This window comes from Trichomonas vaginalis, chromosome IV (assembly GCF_026262505.1).
Source record: "Trichomonas vaginalis G3 chromosome IV, whole genome shotgun sequence".
NCBI lineage: Eukaryota > Parabasalia > Trichomonadida > Trichomonadidae > Trichomonas > Trichomonas vaginalis.
This window is the reverse complement of record NC_067206.1, coordinates 7,394,376-7,409,546: the sequence shown is the minus strand read 5'-3', so window position 1 is coordinate 7,409,546 and position 15,171 is coordinate 7,394,376. Positions and strand designations below refer to the sequence as shown.

The 15,171-nt window shown below is 32.9% G+C and overlaps 8 protein-coding genes across 8 annotated transcripts; 4 read left to right on the top strand and 4 right to left on the bottom strand.

Moving 5' to 3' along the window:
- Nucleotides 1–122: 122 nt before the first annotated feature.
- On the top strand, nt 123–1,175 carry TVAGG3_0047310 (inner nuclear membrane protein heh2-related family; the record flags this gene model as incomplete). The annotated part of the gene is made up of 1 exon (XM_001313091.1): nt 123–1,175. The coding sequence occupies one exon, from the start codon at nt 123–125 to the stop codon at nt 1,173–1,175; it is 1,053 nt and encodes a 350-aa protein (XP_001313092.1).
- Nucleotides 1,176–1,862: 687 nt separating this feature from the next.
- On the bottom strand, nt 1,863–2,579 carry TVAGG3_0047300 (protein domain specific binding; the record flags this gene model as incomplete). Its single annotated transcript, XM_001313090.1, has 1 exon — nt 1,863–2,579. One exon carries the CDS (start codon nt 2,577–2,579, stop codon nt 1,863–1,865), a length of 717 nt encoding a protein of 238 aa, XP_001313091.1.
- A 57-nt stretch (nt 2,580–2,636) lies between these two features.
- Nucleotides 2,637–4,756, top strand: TVAGG3_0047290 (peptide alpha-N-acetyltransferase protein; the record flags this gene model as incomplete). The annotated part of the gene is made up of 1 exon (XM_001313089.1): nt 3,698–4,117. One exon carries the CDS (start codon nt 3,698–3,700, stop codon nt 4,115–4,117), a length of 420 nt encoding a protein of 139 aa, XP_001313090.1.
- A 305-nt stretch (nt 4,757–5,061) lies between these two features.
- TVAGG3_0047280 (uncharacterized protein) lies at nt 5,062–6,307 on the bottom strand (the record flags this gene model as incomplete). Its single annotated transcript, XM_001313088.1, has 1 exon — nt 5,087–6,307. The coding sequence occupies one exon, from the start codon at nt 6,305–6,307 to the stop codon at nt 5,087–5,089; it is 1,221 nt and encodes a 406-aa protein (XP_001313089.1).
- Nucleotides 6,308–6,379: 72 nt separating this feature from the next.
- TVAGG3_0047270 (O-acyltransferase protein) lies at nt 6,380–7,615 on the top strand (the record flags this gene model as incomplete). The annotated part of the gene is made up of 1 exon (XM_001313087.1): nt 6,384–7,577. One exon carries the CDS (start codon nt 6,384–6,386, stop codon nt 7,575–7,577), a length of 1,194 nt encoding a protein of 397 aa, XP_001313088.1.
- Nucleotides 7,616–7,903: 288 nt separating this feature from the next.
- On the top strand, nt 7,904–9,901 carry TVAGG3_0047260 (mismatched DNA binding; the record flags this gene model as incomplete). The annotated part of the gene is made up of 1 exon (XM_001313086.1): nt 8,035–9,783. The coding sequence occupies one exon, from the start codon at nt 8,035–8,037 to the stop codon at nt 9,781–9,783; it is 1,749 nt and encodes a 582-aa protein (XP_001313087.1).
- Nucleotides 9,902–11,288: 1,387 nt separating this feature from the next.
- TVAGG3_0047250 (SCY1-related S/T protein kinase-like family) lies at nt 11,289–13,613 on the bottom strand (the record flags this gene model as incomplete). Its single annotated transcript, XM_001313085.1, has 1 exon — nt 11,289–13,613. One exon carries the CDS (start codon nt 13,611–13,613, stop codon nt 11,289–11,291), a length of 2,325 nt encoding a protein of 774 aa, XP_001313086.1.
- A 100-nt stretch (nt 13,614–13,713) lies between these two features.
- On the bottom strand, nt 13,714–14,896 carry TVAGG3_0047240 (glycine-rich protein family; the record flags this gene model as incomplete). The annotated part of the gene is made up of 1 exon (XM_001313084.1): nt 13,719–14,567. One exon carries the CDS (start codon nt 14,565–14,567, stop codon nt 13,719–13,721), a length of 849 nt encoding a protein of 282 aa, XP_001313085.1.
- Nucleotides 14,897–15,171: the final 275 nt, after the last annotated feature.

Genomic DNA, 15,171 nt, shown 5'->3' with positions numbered 1-15,171 from the left:
TAAGATTTGTTTTTTAAAATAAATTAATTTTATTCGAAAATACTATAAATAATTGAACAATTTTAGAAGTTTAATGTTTCAAATGTATGAGTTTTCTTATCTTCAATATTAGTTTTTCAAAAATGCGTACTGCTGGTCCATTAGATGATGCATTCGTTCCAACACAGAGGCGCATTTTAGGAAACTATACACGAGAGCAACTTGTAGATATCTTAGATAAATATGACGAGGCTTTTGATATAAACGCTTCAAAAGAAAAATTAATTGATTTAATTATTGCAATAATGAAGAATACGAAGCCGGTGTCACAGCCTGAAACAAAGAGATCTGACATATATTTGTACTTATCATGGATTTCAAAGTATATTGTATTATTATTTATCGCCTACTTTGCATTTTTGGCAGTGAGTTTACTCATTTTCTATTTATTCGTTCCAAAACCACAGAAATTCTGCAATACAAACAAACAAAGCATTTATTGCATAACTTGTCCAAAATTTGCAAAATGTAAGAGCAATAATGTAACCTGCGAAACAGGATTTACATTTGATGGACGCTATTGCGTCAAAACAGACGATGATACACATGTGATTTCCAAGATGTTGGATTTTGCAACGACAGAATTACGAAAACGCGCAGGGAAACATCGTTGTGGGAAATGCCTTTCCAATTATTTAACAATAGATCAGCTCGATGCACTCATTTACTCACAAAATTTTATAAATCCACAAAAATATGATTTTGTATTTCAAAAAATGATTCAAATATTACAACAACAATATAATATTTCAACCCAGTATGATGATAGAACGACTCTAATTGCATCTACAATCGCAGATAGACCATTTAGTTGCATATTACGAAGATTTTTAATTTCATCAACGTTTTTGTTCATTTTAATCTGTATTTTATGTTATTTAATCAAATATTCCATTAAACGAACTAAAAATCAGAAATTTATTGAAAACAAAGCGCAATACATGGCAATTAAGGTCATAAATGAGATGAAGAACCACGACAGTGAAATAGATGAAAACACTTTGAAGCACAAATTCTCAAAGAATCCAGAAATTGATCTTTCCCTTTGGTTAATCATAGATTCTTACTTGAAAAAGTCTCCATACGTGATTGCAAGGAAATCCAAAGGTGTCACATATTACAGGTTTATCCTATGACCCAATTTTTATCAAAATTCTTTCAATTTATTTTTATTCAAATAATTTGAAGAGGAAAAACATAGAACATTTCATCAATGATTCTAGAAATGAATGTTTGATCCATCAAACCTCAATTTGATGAAAAAAAAACATAATTTAAATTTTGAACTAAATTTAGCTCAAAGATAACTTGTATCAATATATCATGGTATGTTATCATGTTACATGATAGTGTTTTGGCCTCATAAAACAAATGTAAGAAAATTTTATTATTTCTTGACGATTTTTTGTTATGTTTGATAACATCCCTAACTACAAACGCAATGGGAATGTTTGTCATAAATATCCATGCTATTATAAAATAAAAAAAAAATATTTTTTAAAAAAAATTGAATTTTTTATTTCATCTTATCAAAATTATAACATTGTATTTAATGGAAACCTTCATCATTTCTTTTCAACCAAGTAATTTTATGAATATTTGTAAAATATTCTGAAAAACTTTGTAATGCTATAGCAAGACCTCAAAATACATTTAGAATGAAGTGGGTCTCGTTATAGCCTTTGTTTTTCAGAAAAGCAGTGTAATCTTTTGTATTTCGACGCCAACATTATGTAGATATATCAAAAACGTAGTATTATTGAAATATTGAGAATATGAGATAATCAAATTAAAAAAAAGCACTCAAATGTAAAAAAAAATTGTTACTTCTTCCATCTTAACAAGAGTTTTCCGAGTGATCTCGAGAATATCATTGCCTGCTGGTAAGATGTTTCACTTAATTCTGTATTGCCTTGATTGAGTAATCCAACTTCATATTCAACTAAATCAACTGCTTCTGAAATATGGCCTAAAACATTGGCAAGCAATATAGCTCTGTTCAGAACCAAAGCCAAACGCGATGTAGAGTGAGAAGGTAATTTATTTGAAGCAATTTTGTAAGCCTGTTCATAAACAGAAGCAGCACGGTTAGAAAAGAAGGATTTTTCATCATCGTTAGCAAATTCTGTTATATATCTATATAAATCTGCTTGTAATCTCATCATATCAACTTTAACTTCAGTATCCGTATTTCCTGGGATAATTTGTTGATCGATAATTGATAAAACATCATGACATGTGAATTTAAGCTTCTCAAATTGTTTAACTGTCTCATTGTGAATCAATGTAGCTAATGATTCACTTTTTTCTTGTGCAAAAGCTTCACTCTCTCGTAATTGTTTGGTTGCTGCTCTAATAGGATTGACAATAGTTTGGACTAAATCGTTGAAAAACGTTGTTTGTTTCTTATTTAATCTTGCATCCATATCTATAGCTTGTTTAAAAGAAGTCATTGCTTGGTCACAAATCCCAGCCTTATAAAGAGACTTTGCTGTGAACATAAGCAATTTTCTTTGTTTATCAATTAGAGAAGAATCCATTCCAAAAAAAAATTATAAAAAACGAGAAAAATTTTTTCTAAAAAAATGATCTTATTGCTAAATCTTTTATAAAGTATATGTGCTTCATTAAATTATGGATAATCCATGGAAAAAGACGAATATTTTCTTCGTCTAAAATTAAATTTCAGCTCTTCCTCTTTAGAGATGAAAATTGACCACTAATTTGTCATCAATTAATTGAATTTTTGATAATTTTTATGTTTCTCTCCAATAATTAGGTAATTAGAGTTTCGTATAATCATCTGCTGTGGCAAACATCATAACTACACCGAATATAAATATATAGGAAAACACAATTGAAAATCTGATGAAAATTTGGATGATTGAGTTCGAATGTTTTTCCCAGAGAACAATAGTGTTAGGAAAATCAATATAATTGACGAAACTACCTATTGCAGTTGCAGTTATTAAGCTATGAGATAAAATCCAAGCAAAATTAATAGCAATTGCAAAAATAAAGCTTTGAATCATGTAAATGGCTGTTCTCTTAATGATTGGCCATTTGTTGCTAGCTAGTGATGCTGGAGATGTAGTGAAATAATATATTTTTGAGTAACCATAAAACGTCGATGAAATAAATACTGTAGCTATAGGAGAATAGTGTCGTAGCAACATATTATCATAGTATGCATAAAATATAACTGCTTCGATTGCTGGATATATTAAAATTTGAGTCAATAATCCGTTGTAGTATTCATTTCTTAATAATGTTAATAAGAATTGTATTGGCTTTCTGAATTTTTGGCGTTTAACTCTTTTGTAAATGTTATTGACATCTTCTAAGATTTGGGGAATATAAAAAACAAAAACTGCTGCAATTACATACAAAACAGGTTTTGTATGATTAAATATATAGCATGGGTACTTGTTTCCTGCTGATAATAAGTAATAAGCGCAGAAGATTGCGGTAAAAAACATCACAGTAATGCGATAATACTTGAAAGGAGGCGGTCTTCTTGTAATATGATGGAATTCAAATAAAAGTACGATAAGTGATGTGAATATTGATAAGTAAAAGATGGTGCTTGTAGGAGATTCTTGGAAATTCATCATTTTTGACTATTTTTGAAGGTTTTTCTACAAACCAAAAAAATTCAATGACCTCCCTTTCCACAGGTCCAGCATCAAAAATGACCATTGGTGTCTACAAAATGCTTTACGAAACAATCTTTGCTACAAAACTCGACGATGAATTATACGCAAATATCAAAAATTCGAATGGAGTTCATGGTGAAATTGTTTATATGAATGGCGATGTTGCATGCGGTATTATTTCTGGTGAAATCAATGCTAAAAAGATTAAAATTACATCTATTGGTGTTTTAGAAGCATATCGCCGCCATGGTGCTGCAGTTTCTTTAGTTAATGGACTTATTGCATCACAAAAGAATGTAGAGTCTATCTCATGCACATTTGAAAAGTCTAATACAGCTCTTGTTAACTTATTTACAAAATTAGAATTCAAAGTTGCTGAAGAAGCTGGCGAAAACGTCACTTATGAAAAGAATCTTGCTTGAAATATATAAAAATTACAATTAGATTTATATTAACTAGAAATCTATTAACTTTTTTTTTGGCCATATAATTTTTTTTCAATTTAGCAATAAACACCCTGATATCATTTCTCGAAAAACTTTGTAATATGGATTTACTCATACTTTAACAAGAAAATAAAATAATTTAATAGAAAGTTTTTACACCTCAAAATCTATTCAGATTCTCGTAATTTTGTTTTAATGATTTGATATTCACGGAATTTCACTCTTTTACGACTTTTTCTGAAAATAACAAAATAGAATTAAAATAATATATGAAATAGCCTGTAATGCATTAATGGTTTACTCTCAAAATTGTAATACTAAGCTGTATTTTGTGGATTTGTCGTAATAAAATTGTTGAATTAACTTTAAATTTCTTGATATTCTTATTGAGCTATTAAATACTAATGTTAGTAAGAATTTTTTCGTAAAAGTCAATGTTGTGCTTAATTTTTTGCTATTTGTGTTATTTTTTGAATGAATGTATCGAATTGATAAAAATATTTCTTATTTCTTGACTCTTTCTGACTGATAACTGTCGCCGTTAGATACTAGAAGATGTCCCAATGAATCTCTATTTCCAAAAAAAATTTGAAATTCAAGAATCGCTATTCTACAACATATGATTTTATTTTCATTTTTTAATTTTCCTGAATTTTTTGGAAATTTGAGGTTAAAAATTAATTAATATTTAATTTCCTGACTAAATAAATAATTTTCATTAATTTTAAAACGATCGTATTATTTTATTTTTATCATAATTATGATTTAACCATATAAATTCTAATTGCATCAACAAATTAATATAAGATATATATCAAATTAAAATAAATAGAAAAATTATGAGATATTTGTTATGAAATTTATATTTATAAGTATAAATTTAGAATAATGATATTTGTTAAAAAAATAATAATAATTATCAACTTTATTCTATCGGAAATACAATTACTCGTCGTCATTAGCTTCTTCTTCAGCATCTTCATTCGCCTCTTCTTCTTGATCGCCGTCATTTTCTTCTTTGGCGTCCTCTTCAACTTCTTCTTTCGGCTCTTCCTCTTCATCGCCTCCTTCTTCCTTCCTTCTCTGTCTTTCAGCTTCCTCTTCTTCCTCTCTGTGTCTTCTCTCGGCTTCTTCCTCTTCTTCTTGATGTCTTCTTTCAGCTTCTTCTTCTTTACGACGTTCTTCCTCTTCTGCCTTCTTCTGCTCAATGAATTCTTTAGAGGACTCTCTATCTTCGTCTGTTACTTCATCTTCATCGATCTTCTTGAGCCATGGCATTGAATCAATTAAAACAAGACGATATTCATCCTCTTGAGGTACAGCATTTCCGCTGAAAACAAGAGTAGTAAGATTGGCGAGTGGTTTGAAGTGCTGGAGTTCTTTGATATCTTCAACAGCGTTTGAAGAAATATGTAATTCAACAAGATTTGGTGGTGGATTATCGAATGGAGCAAGTTTGGCGATCTTATTTTCGTTTAAGTTAAGAACTTTAAGATTTGTGAATGTGGCTAAGAGATTTGGATCGATTGTTTTAATTTCGTTCTGATCGAGCATTAAACGCTCCAAATTTCCAAGTCCTTTGAACATTTCTGTTGTAATTTTTGTAATCTTGTTTCCGGTTAATATAAGAGCTTTAAGATTTGTAATTTGTGCGAATGCAGAATCTGTAATAGTTCTGATAAGATTTGATGATAAATCAAGCTTATCAAGTGATGGGAAAGGAAGTGTTGGTATAGATTTAATTCTGTTTGATGTAAGATTGAAAGTGATTAAGTCAGGAATTTCTGTAAACTCAGGCAACTCTTTGATTGCATTTCCATGGAGATCAATGTAAACTGCAGATGTCATCTTAGCAACCCATGGTACTTTTCTTAAAGCATTCTTTGCAAGTGAGATGAATCTTAAATGTGGATAATTTTCGAGGATTGCGGCATCTTTGATTTCTGCTTCATTCATTTGAAGCTTAGTATATGAATATTCCATATCAAATGCCGTATCTAGTATACTTAATTTAGGAATTAATACTTCAGGTGTCAAAACAATGCCTTCTACCTGTTCTTCTTCTTCCTTTTTCTCTTCCTCCTCTTTTGCTTTCTCCTCATCGTTCTTTTCTTCTTCCTCCTTGTTTCCTTCCTCTTCTTCGTTGATTATCTCTTCGTCACTCATAACGAACTATGTAAAGTTTACATAATTAAGGGGGAGAAATGTATTTTAAAAAAGTGACAGATCTTAATAGAAAAAAATGATTCCTTTGATAATAATTCCACCATTTCTAGGATCCAATTTATGGATATCATATAACAAAACAGATCTTCCATGGTATTGTCCAAAGAAAATGAATGATTCTCCACTTTGGTTATATCCGCCACTTGCAATCCCTCCTTTTCACAATTGCTTATTAAAATTACTTACACTAGAAGCAGATGAGAATGGTGAAGTATATCCATATACAAATACTACATTTAATCAACACGATTTTGGTGGTGTTGAATCTATCACTCATACATTAATATTCATCAATAAATTCATGCGTTTCTGGCCAGTGTATGCACCATTCGTCAAATATTTTGAAGAAAAAGGATACAAAGTAAAGAAAGATTTATTTGCAGCGCCATATGACTCCAGATTGGGTCCAAACAGAATTCCAGAGTATTACGGCAAACTAAAAGATCTTATTGTTGAAGCTTACAATAAAAATGGCCAGCAGAAAGTAGTTCTCTGCGGATTTTCTCTGGGAGGCTCTGTTTTGCAAAAATTACTCACAGAAAAGACAGACAAAGCTTTTCGTGACAAATATATTTCTAAAGGAGTTCTTATTGGCCCTGGATTTGGTGGTTCTATGCCATTCTTTAGAGATTTACTAACAAAAAGGACTTCTTACGTACCTTCTTTAGATAACGAGAATCTTAAGAAGTTAATTGAGTCATGGCCAACATTCCAGGAGATTATGCCAAACCCAATTCTCCATGAAGAAGTTCCACTACTTTACAATGAAGAGGGAAGTAATTTCAAAGGAAAAGATTTGAAAGAATTTCTGATAGCTCACAAAATTTTTGAGGGGAATTACTTGAAATCGTTTTTGAAGACATACGAAAGAGTTGGTGATTACTTGAAGGAACCAGATGTACCAATTGACCTAATTTACAATAGTGGACGCCCAACAATTGCTGCTTTAAACTTTACAAATGGATTTGACAAAATGCCTGTTGATATCATTGGAAAAGGCGATGGAACAATAGGATCATTTGGCCTAGAGAAGATTTGTAGCCTATGGAAGAATGCAAAATGCTACAATGTCGATTGTGATGGACCAACGTGCATCCATGGATCATTGATAAAGAATGTTGATGTTTTGGATGCTGTTTATAATACTACATATGGAAGAGCTATATCGTTGAACACAAAAAGAGCTCACAAACTAACAGATGATTTGTAATTTTTAATTTTTTTTTGTAAACTATATATGTATTGAGTATTTACTTAGCATTTTTGGAACTTAATGATTTTCAATTCTATTTCTGTTGATATGTTAAGTTTTCATTGAGGTTTCCTTAAACTTTGAAGATTTGCCATGTATTACAAGGGTGTAATAACTTTTTCACTAAGTGATAGGTTGGTTGTAAGAGATTTAGATTTGACAAAAATATTCAAAACTTATTGAATAATTTTACAAATTTATAAGTCATTAAGCAAATTTATTGCATTATGTCCTTTAATTCGAACCAATTTTTCGTACAAATTCTCTCTAAAAAGTGAAATTTGTTTTGGAAGCGCAAAAACTTAATTATCTTAAAGCAAAGCAAATTGCTAAAATCTCAGAATTTGATATAGACCGATCAGTGCGTGAATATGTTAGGGAATTAGTTGAAAATTCCTTGGATTCAGGCGCTTCTATGATTAACATCTCATTAATCAATGGTGGATACACAAATATCATCGTTTCAGATAATGGATGTGGTATTCCACGCGAAAACTTTTCTAAATTATGTCATTTTAACGCAACATCAAAATATAACGAAGAATCTCCCGATAAATACGATACATTTGGATTTCATGGAGCTAGCCTTGCATCTATTACTTGTTCATGCCCTACATTAATCACATCAAGGACTAGAGCCGAAAAAATTGGCACAAAAGGACAATTTAATTACTCAACTTTAGTCGGAGACTTACAAAACGCTCAATGCCAATATGGAACCACTATAGAATTGAATAATTTATCAGATTCTGTTGATCAAGCCGTAACAAAAAACATTCAAAATTCTCAAAGCAATTTAACCATCAAAAAACTTGTTCAATCATACTCAGCACTCTACTACAATATTTCCTTCAAATTACTCACTACACTACCTTACGAATCAATGACAAAGAAGAATTTAATCCAATCTTTGAGAGCAATTTATAATATTCAAAATACGCCCATGCATCCTATTTCAAGAACTTTCGAATGCAATAACGTTAAAGCAGCGCTTTTCGTTACTTTACCAGAAGCAACTTCGATTTATCCACAATTCGTTTTCTTTTTGAACGGCCAACGCATTAAAAACAAAGCCCTTAAGAAGTCAGTCAAATCTGTCTATCAGAGATCAGGAAATATTCATACACCAGTTGTATTTATATTATTTAGCGAAGAAACACCACAATTCAAATTTATTCCTACGAATTACCCATTTCCAAATCAAATCAGGATGTCAGGCGAGCTCGAAACCATGGTTGAAGAAGCTATCTCGATTATCAGAAAGGATGGCGACGGAGAAATCGATTTTGACATCAACGAATACAGAAAGGGCAACAAAATACCTAGATATCCGATCGAAATTCAGCCAGAAATGCAGAATCCATACCTTGTCCAACAGCAAACTCAACAACCACAGCAACAGATGAGATACGACCACTACCAGCAGCAAGCCCAGCAACAGCAGCAACAGATGAACAGCTACGTGGCCCAACAAATGACACAGATGTCTGCATATCAGCAACCAACTTCACAAATGGCCCAAATGACAATGCAGCAACAGCAACAACAACAGCAACAAATGCAACAGATGCAACAACAGCAGATGCAGATGCAAATGCAGCAACAACAACAAATTCAATTACAACAACAGCAACAAATACAGATCCAGCAACAACCGCAGCCACAGCCGCAACAACAACCTGTTCAGCAACCTCAACCTCAACAGATTAGCCAGCCAAAGAAGGTTATTGTCGCACAACCAAATAAGCCAATGGTAAAACATATCGCAGCTCCAAAGAAGACCATTACAACTGTTGTTCCACCACCTCCACAACAATCCCAACCCATGTATTCTCAAATCCAACAACAGCCAAGAAATCAGATTCAACAACCTCAACAACAGCAGCCACAGATGCAATATCAGACACAGTATCAGCCTCAGTACCAACAGCAGTACCAGCAGCAACAATACCAACAACAACAGTACCAGCAACAGCTGTATCAGCAAATTTACCAACAGCCACCTCCTCCTCCACCTCGACCAGCTACTCCACAGACAATACAACAGCCAGCACAAACAATGCCTTCGCCAATGCAGCCTGTTTCGACTCCTCAAGTTATTTCTCAGCCGAGGGTCAACAAGAGATTCCCAATCAAGAAGATCGTTATTTCTGGAACCAAATAAATTGTATCTACATTTTTTGTTAAGTTTATTCAACTATATTTATTTTCTATATTTATTATTATAATTTTTTTCAATATTAACTTACTAACTCACTTCTAAAGTACTTACATTTCCATAAAATGAGTAAAAATAGTATATAATACCAATATGAATATAGATATTTAAATAAAGCTCAGATGTTTACACAATGAAGGCATTATTTAATATGTTGTTCAGAAATAGCAATGAAATAAGTCTCATTGTATACTCCTTCCCTCAATGTTGATAAAATGCTTATTAAAAAATTTTGAATAAGAAGAAATAGAAAAGCCACTACTGTCGCAAAGTCCCATAGAGCATGCAGCTTTTGATGAAGAGTATCTCATATCAAAGCCTCCATCTGCGCGATAATGATATTCGCTCATTATGAAAAATGATTAATTCAAAATTTTGTCTAAAAATCTGTTGAAATATCACATCACAAATGATTCAATAATAAATATACATTTTTACAGTATTTAATATAACATATAGATATTTGCTAATTTTTACTATATTCATAAAGTTTATCTTTTGGAGTCAAAAATTTTTTCATATCATTATACTCTCAATTTTGAAAATTTAATATATTTCAATAACAAATCAATAGTACAATAAGATTAATCCTGTTCATATAAAAATTTGTAATGTGATGATGAGAGGTAGTCAAAAAGTCGAAATTCTTGCCTATTCAATTTTGATATCAACCCCTTTCTAAAAATTTTCGGAAATTTTTTCTCTCAAAAAGATTTTTTTGAATAAATGTAAAGTTTAGTCGGGATAAAAATATCATTAAAAAAAGGGAATCTGTTAAGTTCAACATGGGTGGTATGTACTGGTATCAAATTTTTGGCTTAAACAGGATGTTTTTGCCAAATAATTAAATTTGAATTGGAAATCTTTTCATCACTCTTGGAAAGTAAGGGATAAGCATGGTCTATAGAGGTCAACAAAGAGGTTCCACGTAACAAATTTTACAAGCGGGGTATTTCAATGACACGTTTCCATCGACCTTCTTTATAAATGATGCTCAGAAAAAAAAATTTTGAGAGAAAGAAAAAATTTCTTTGAAAATTTTTCCGAAAATCCAAATTTTTGGCACTTTTTCAATTGTCAATAAATTGTGCACAACGGGCCATATCTGACTTTAATTCAAATTTCTGACAGACGATTCGAAGAATCATTACATATTAAGTTTAAACATCATAATCGAACACCATGTCAAATGGAAGTAATTTCACTATTAAAACTTTCTGATATTCTCTCAATTTTTTTAACATTCAAACTTTATATCCCAATTTTCTAAGTTCAAAAGTTAATATTTTTGGTTGGAAAAAGTTTATAAAAATCACTACATAGTTCATAATCATACAGCTGAACATATTGACATTTTGAGAACATGTCAAACGCCATAATTTCTCTGAATAATTTTTTTTAAATCAAAACTTTTTTTATGACATAAAGAAAAAGAAAATCAAATATAATTTTTAAAATAAATTAAAAGTGTTATTATTACTAGAACTCTGTGGTTGATTTCTTGGAGGACCTTGTGGGGACAATTGCATTCCATTTCCTTGAGGAACAGTCCTCATTGGTCTGTTCATTTGTTGTTGAGGAGATTGTTGGCCAAATGGTTGAAAATCATTCTTCTGTTGCTGATTGAACGCGTTGAAGTCATTCTTTGGTTGTTGGTTAAAAGCATTGAAGTCATTCTTCGGCTGCTGATTGAAAACAGCGAAATCATTCTTCGGCTGCTGGTTAAAAGCATTGAAATCATTCTTTGGCTGCTGATTGAATGATTTCGGTTGAGCATTGAATGCTCCGAAATCTGTAGTGTTTTGTTTCGTTGACGGCTGAGGAGATGGGAATCCTGCGTTGGAGCTCTGCTTCGTCTGTGGTGTTCCGAAGTCTGCCGTGTTCTTCTTAGGCTGTGGAGATGAGAAATCAGTATTGAATGATAAATTATCGTTCTTTGGCTGAGAATTTTGAGGAGTGGCCGAAGGAGTGGAATCGAATCCGAAATTGAAGGATGCCAAGGAGTTAGCGGAGTTCTTTGAGTAATCCTCAAACTTGCTAGGCGTAGATGTCTTTGCGGCCAAGTTATCTAATGCAATTTGTTCAGGTTCTTGGGCTTCATCGAGTTTTCCTGCTTGTTTGTATGCATTGATGGTGCTAAGCATCCAATTGCATAATCTCTTCTGCACGTAGGCCTCTGTAGCCGAGTTTGAAATCACATCTGCTGCAAATGGCACTGCTCTGTTCATCATTGTCTTGTGGGATGCTTTGACCTTCTCTATCATAGCGCATATAGCTGAAGCAACCGATGCGCTCTGGTGTTTACGCCATGCTTCATAGACTTTTGTAAGTTGAGTTCGGAGGAAGTTCTCATTGTCACTTTTTCCAAGACAGATGGTAATGCAATTTATTGCAGAAGAGACAATGGCTGGCTCCTGGACAGCAGTAATGAGTTCGACAAGCTTAGGAAGAAGGCCTGTTTGTATGGATGTCTCGTTCATTTTCTCAACAACAAGAGGAAGTTTTTTGAGGCATTCTTTCTGTAAAACGTCATTATTTGACTGTAAAGCGTTAAATATGATTGGATAAACATTTTCTGCATGCAATTTTGAGTCTGTCTTATCGAGAATTAGTGGTAAATTTTGTAATAATGCGATCGAAACTTGAGGCGGGTCTGTAACCTTCATTAAGAAGGCAATCTGCTTAAATACTGAATCTGTAAACTCTGATACTGTAAACTTTGCCGAAGCATTGAAGATAGAGCCAAGGAGAACGGGAGCAAATCTGATATCTGCCTTTGACTCAGAGATAAGTAATGGTAATATTCTGCAACGGTTCATCATTGGTGAAAACTGATCGATTGTCTTCGCGAGATTCTTGAAAAATACGAATTTATCCTTTGGATCTTTTGCAATTATCATATCTAAGTAACGTAAGATTTTCATTTGCATTGTTGCGAAGGCTTCACTTTCTAAAATGTTTGTGAAGTCAGGACGAGTACTTGCGTCGATATTTAAGCAACCTCTGAACAAATTCATGTAATTCGTGCCAATTCCTGAAATAGATAGTATAGGATTACGTCCAATATCGTATTCTCTCTTATCCTTGCAGAGTAGGAGTGGTTTTCCAGAGATACATTCGTAGAAAACTAAAGCAAATGAAAAAACATCAGCAAGGCAAGTAGATTGACGGCATTGGACAACTTCTGGTGATGAGTAAGGAAGTGGTGGGTATGTGATTTCTGTAAAATATTGCGTGAATGGTAAATTAATATCTTTTGTTCCATTTATAGGAACTGACCAATCAAAATTGAAAAGTTTAACCGACAAATTCTCATCCAAAAAGATTGCTTCTGGGGAAATGCCTAAATGAGCCATTTTTGCGTTATTATGTAAAAATTGCATTGCATCTGCAAGTTGGAAGCAAATATAAGAGGCATCATCGCCATTAAGACTTCCTATTAATGTCTGTAAGCTTGACGAAATTGGTTCTGAAGCGAATCCTAAACTAGAAGTCGACTCTTGAACTTCAAGAATCTTCAAAAGATGAGGATGTCGAAGTTTTCTTAACTTTTGAATACCAGCAAGCGATCCAGATAAGTATTTGTCTCTTACTGCTTGATCTTGGATCTCTGCAGTGATTTTCTCTTGATCAATCAACCAAAGAGAAACGCGATCATGTGTTGTTTTGTTGACAGCTGAATGGACTTTCCAATATCCAATGGTAAATATGGGGTTAACATTGTCATAATTGGCTGAAATTCCTGACCCTAAAAGGGCGGAAAAAAATCTTTTCATTTTTTTGACAATTTTTCCTTTCATTTTATCGGCCCGCAGCGCCGAAAAAATTAAGAAGTAGTCCAGAAGCTCAAAATCAAAATAACAATATATAGATATAGAAGGTCAATATTTATACACTATAAAAAATAAGATGCTGAATTGAAAATCAATATCGTTAATAATACTAAATGCATATGGGTATGAGAGGAATTTGATTCGTGCAAAGCCATTGCCGTAGTGGCCTGTTTCTTCATTTCCACTAGGAGAACGAAATGTTTCTGATCCACTTTGAATTCGAACATAATAACCTGACTTTTTATACGAAGATCCGCCACCACCACCTGCCTCATATGCCCCACCTCCTCCATAATATCCCCCTCCACCACCACCACCATTGAAACCTACTCCTGTTCCTTTCCCTCCTTTTTTAACTTTTCCATTTTCTGCTCTATAACCCCCATAATAACCTCCCATTCCTGAGCCTTCTTGGCTTGCGCCTCGTCTATGTTCAGTCCCCGTGCGTGATATCCCATCAAAGCCAACTAACCCACCTGCGTTGCCACCATTGTAGTCATTCCCACAACCCCCACCACCAGCGGCAACAGCAATTCTATCGGAGTCCAAAAGTGACAGACCTATTGAAGTAGATCCACCACCACCGCCGGCTATCAGAGACTCACCATCATTGAATGTTCCTTGGTGTGAATCACCACCACCGTTACAACCGCCTTTTACCATAGTTATATTAGAATAAGTCGAAGTTCTGGCTACAAAGATCGTAAAATTTTTCGATTCAACGAGATTTAGACGAATCCATACATATGCTCCTTTACCGCTTCGTTGTTTCGTATTACATCCTCCGCTTGCACCCCAAAGTTCGACTAAATACTCTCCAGGCTTTAATTCTACAGATTGAGGTGCTGCATCCACAGACTCATTTAATTTACATGTACACGGATATGATGTTTCCATTTGTTATCAATATTTTCGACACAAGTACATTGAAAAGTTTTTTTTTCATTTACATTTAAGTTTCGAAAATTATTTCGACTATTTTTTTTCTTAAAATAAACGATATGATTACTTTAGAGCCTAAAATTTTGGTATATACTTTTAAAACGGTTTCATTTTTTCGATTTCAGAAGAAATCAAATTTTAATTTGAAAGATTGCCTAAATATTTTGATTAGTAGTGCCCAGCATAACGTACTAGGTGTGGGAATTAAACCAAGAAACATCACATCATCATTAAGAGACGGAAGAGTCCATTAATTTATCATCAAATAAGTTTACAAAAATTAAGAGTCTAAATTATCTTGGAAAACATACATAAAATAAATAACATTTCAAATACCGTCAATGGAACTAAAAAAGAATGAAAGCACAGGGATGTGTAATTTTGATGTTTTTGCATTCATCATATGAAAGTCATCCTAATATTGGCATTATGACTACCCACCATTCAGTAACTATTATGGTAATGAAAAAATTATTAATACTGATCATTAAATAGCAGACTGAGAGAATCTCCCATTTGATGATATCCTTAATTGTTTATAGGAGAAAGTAAGATCTAA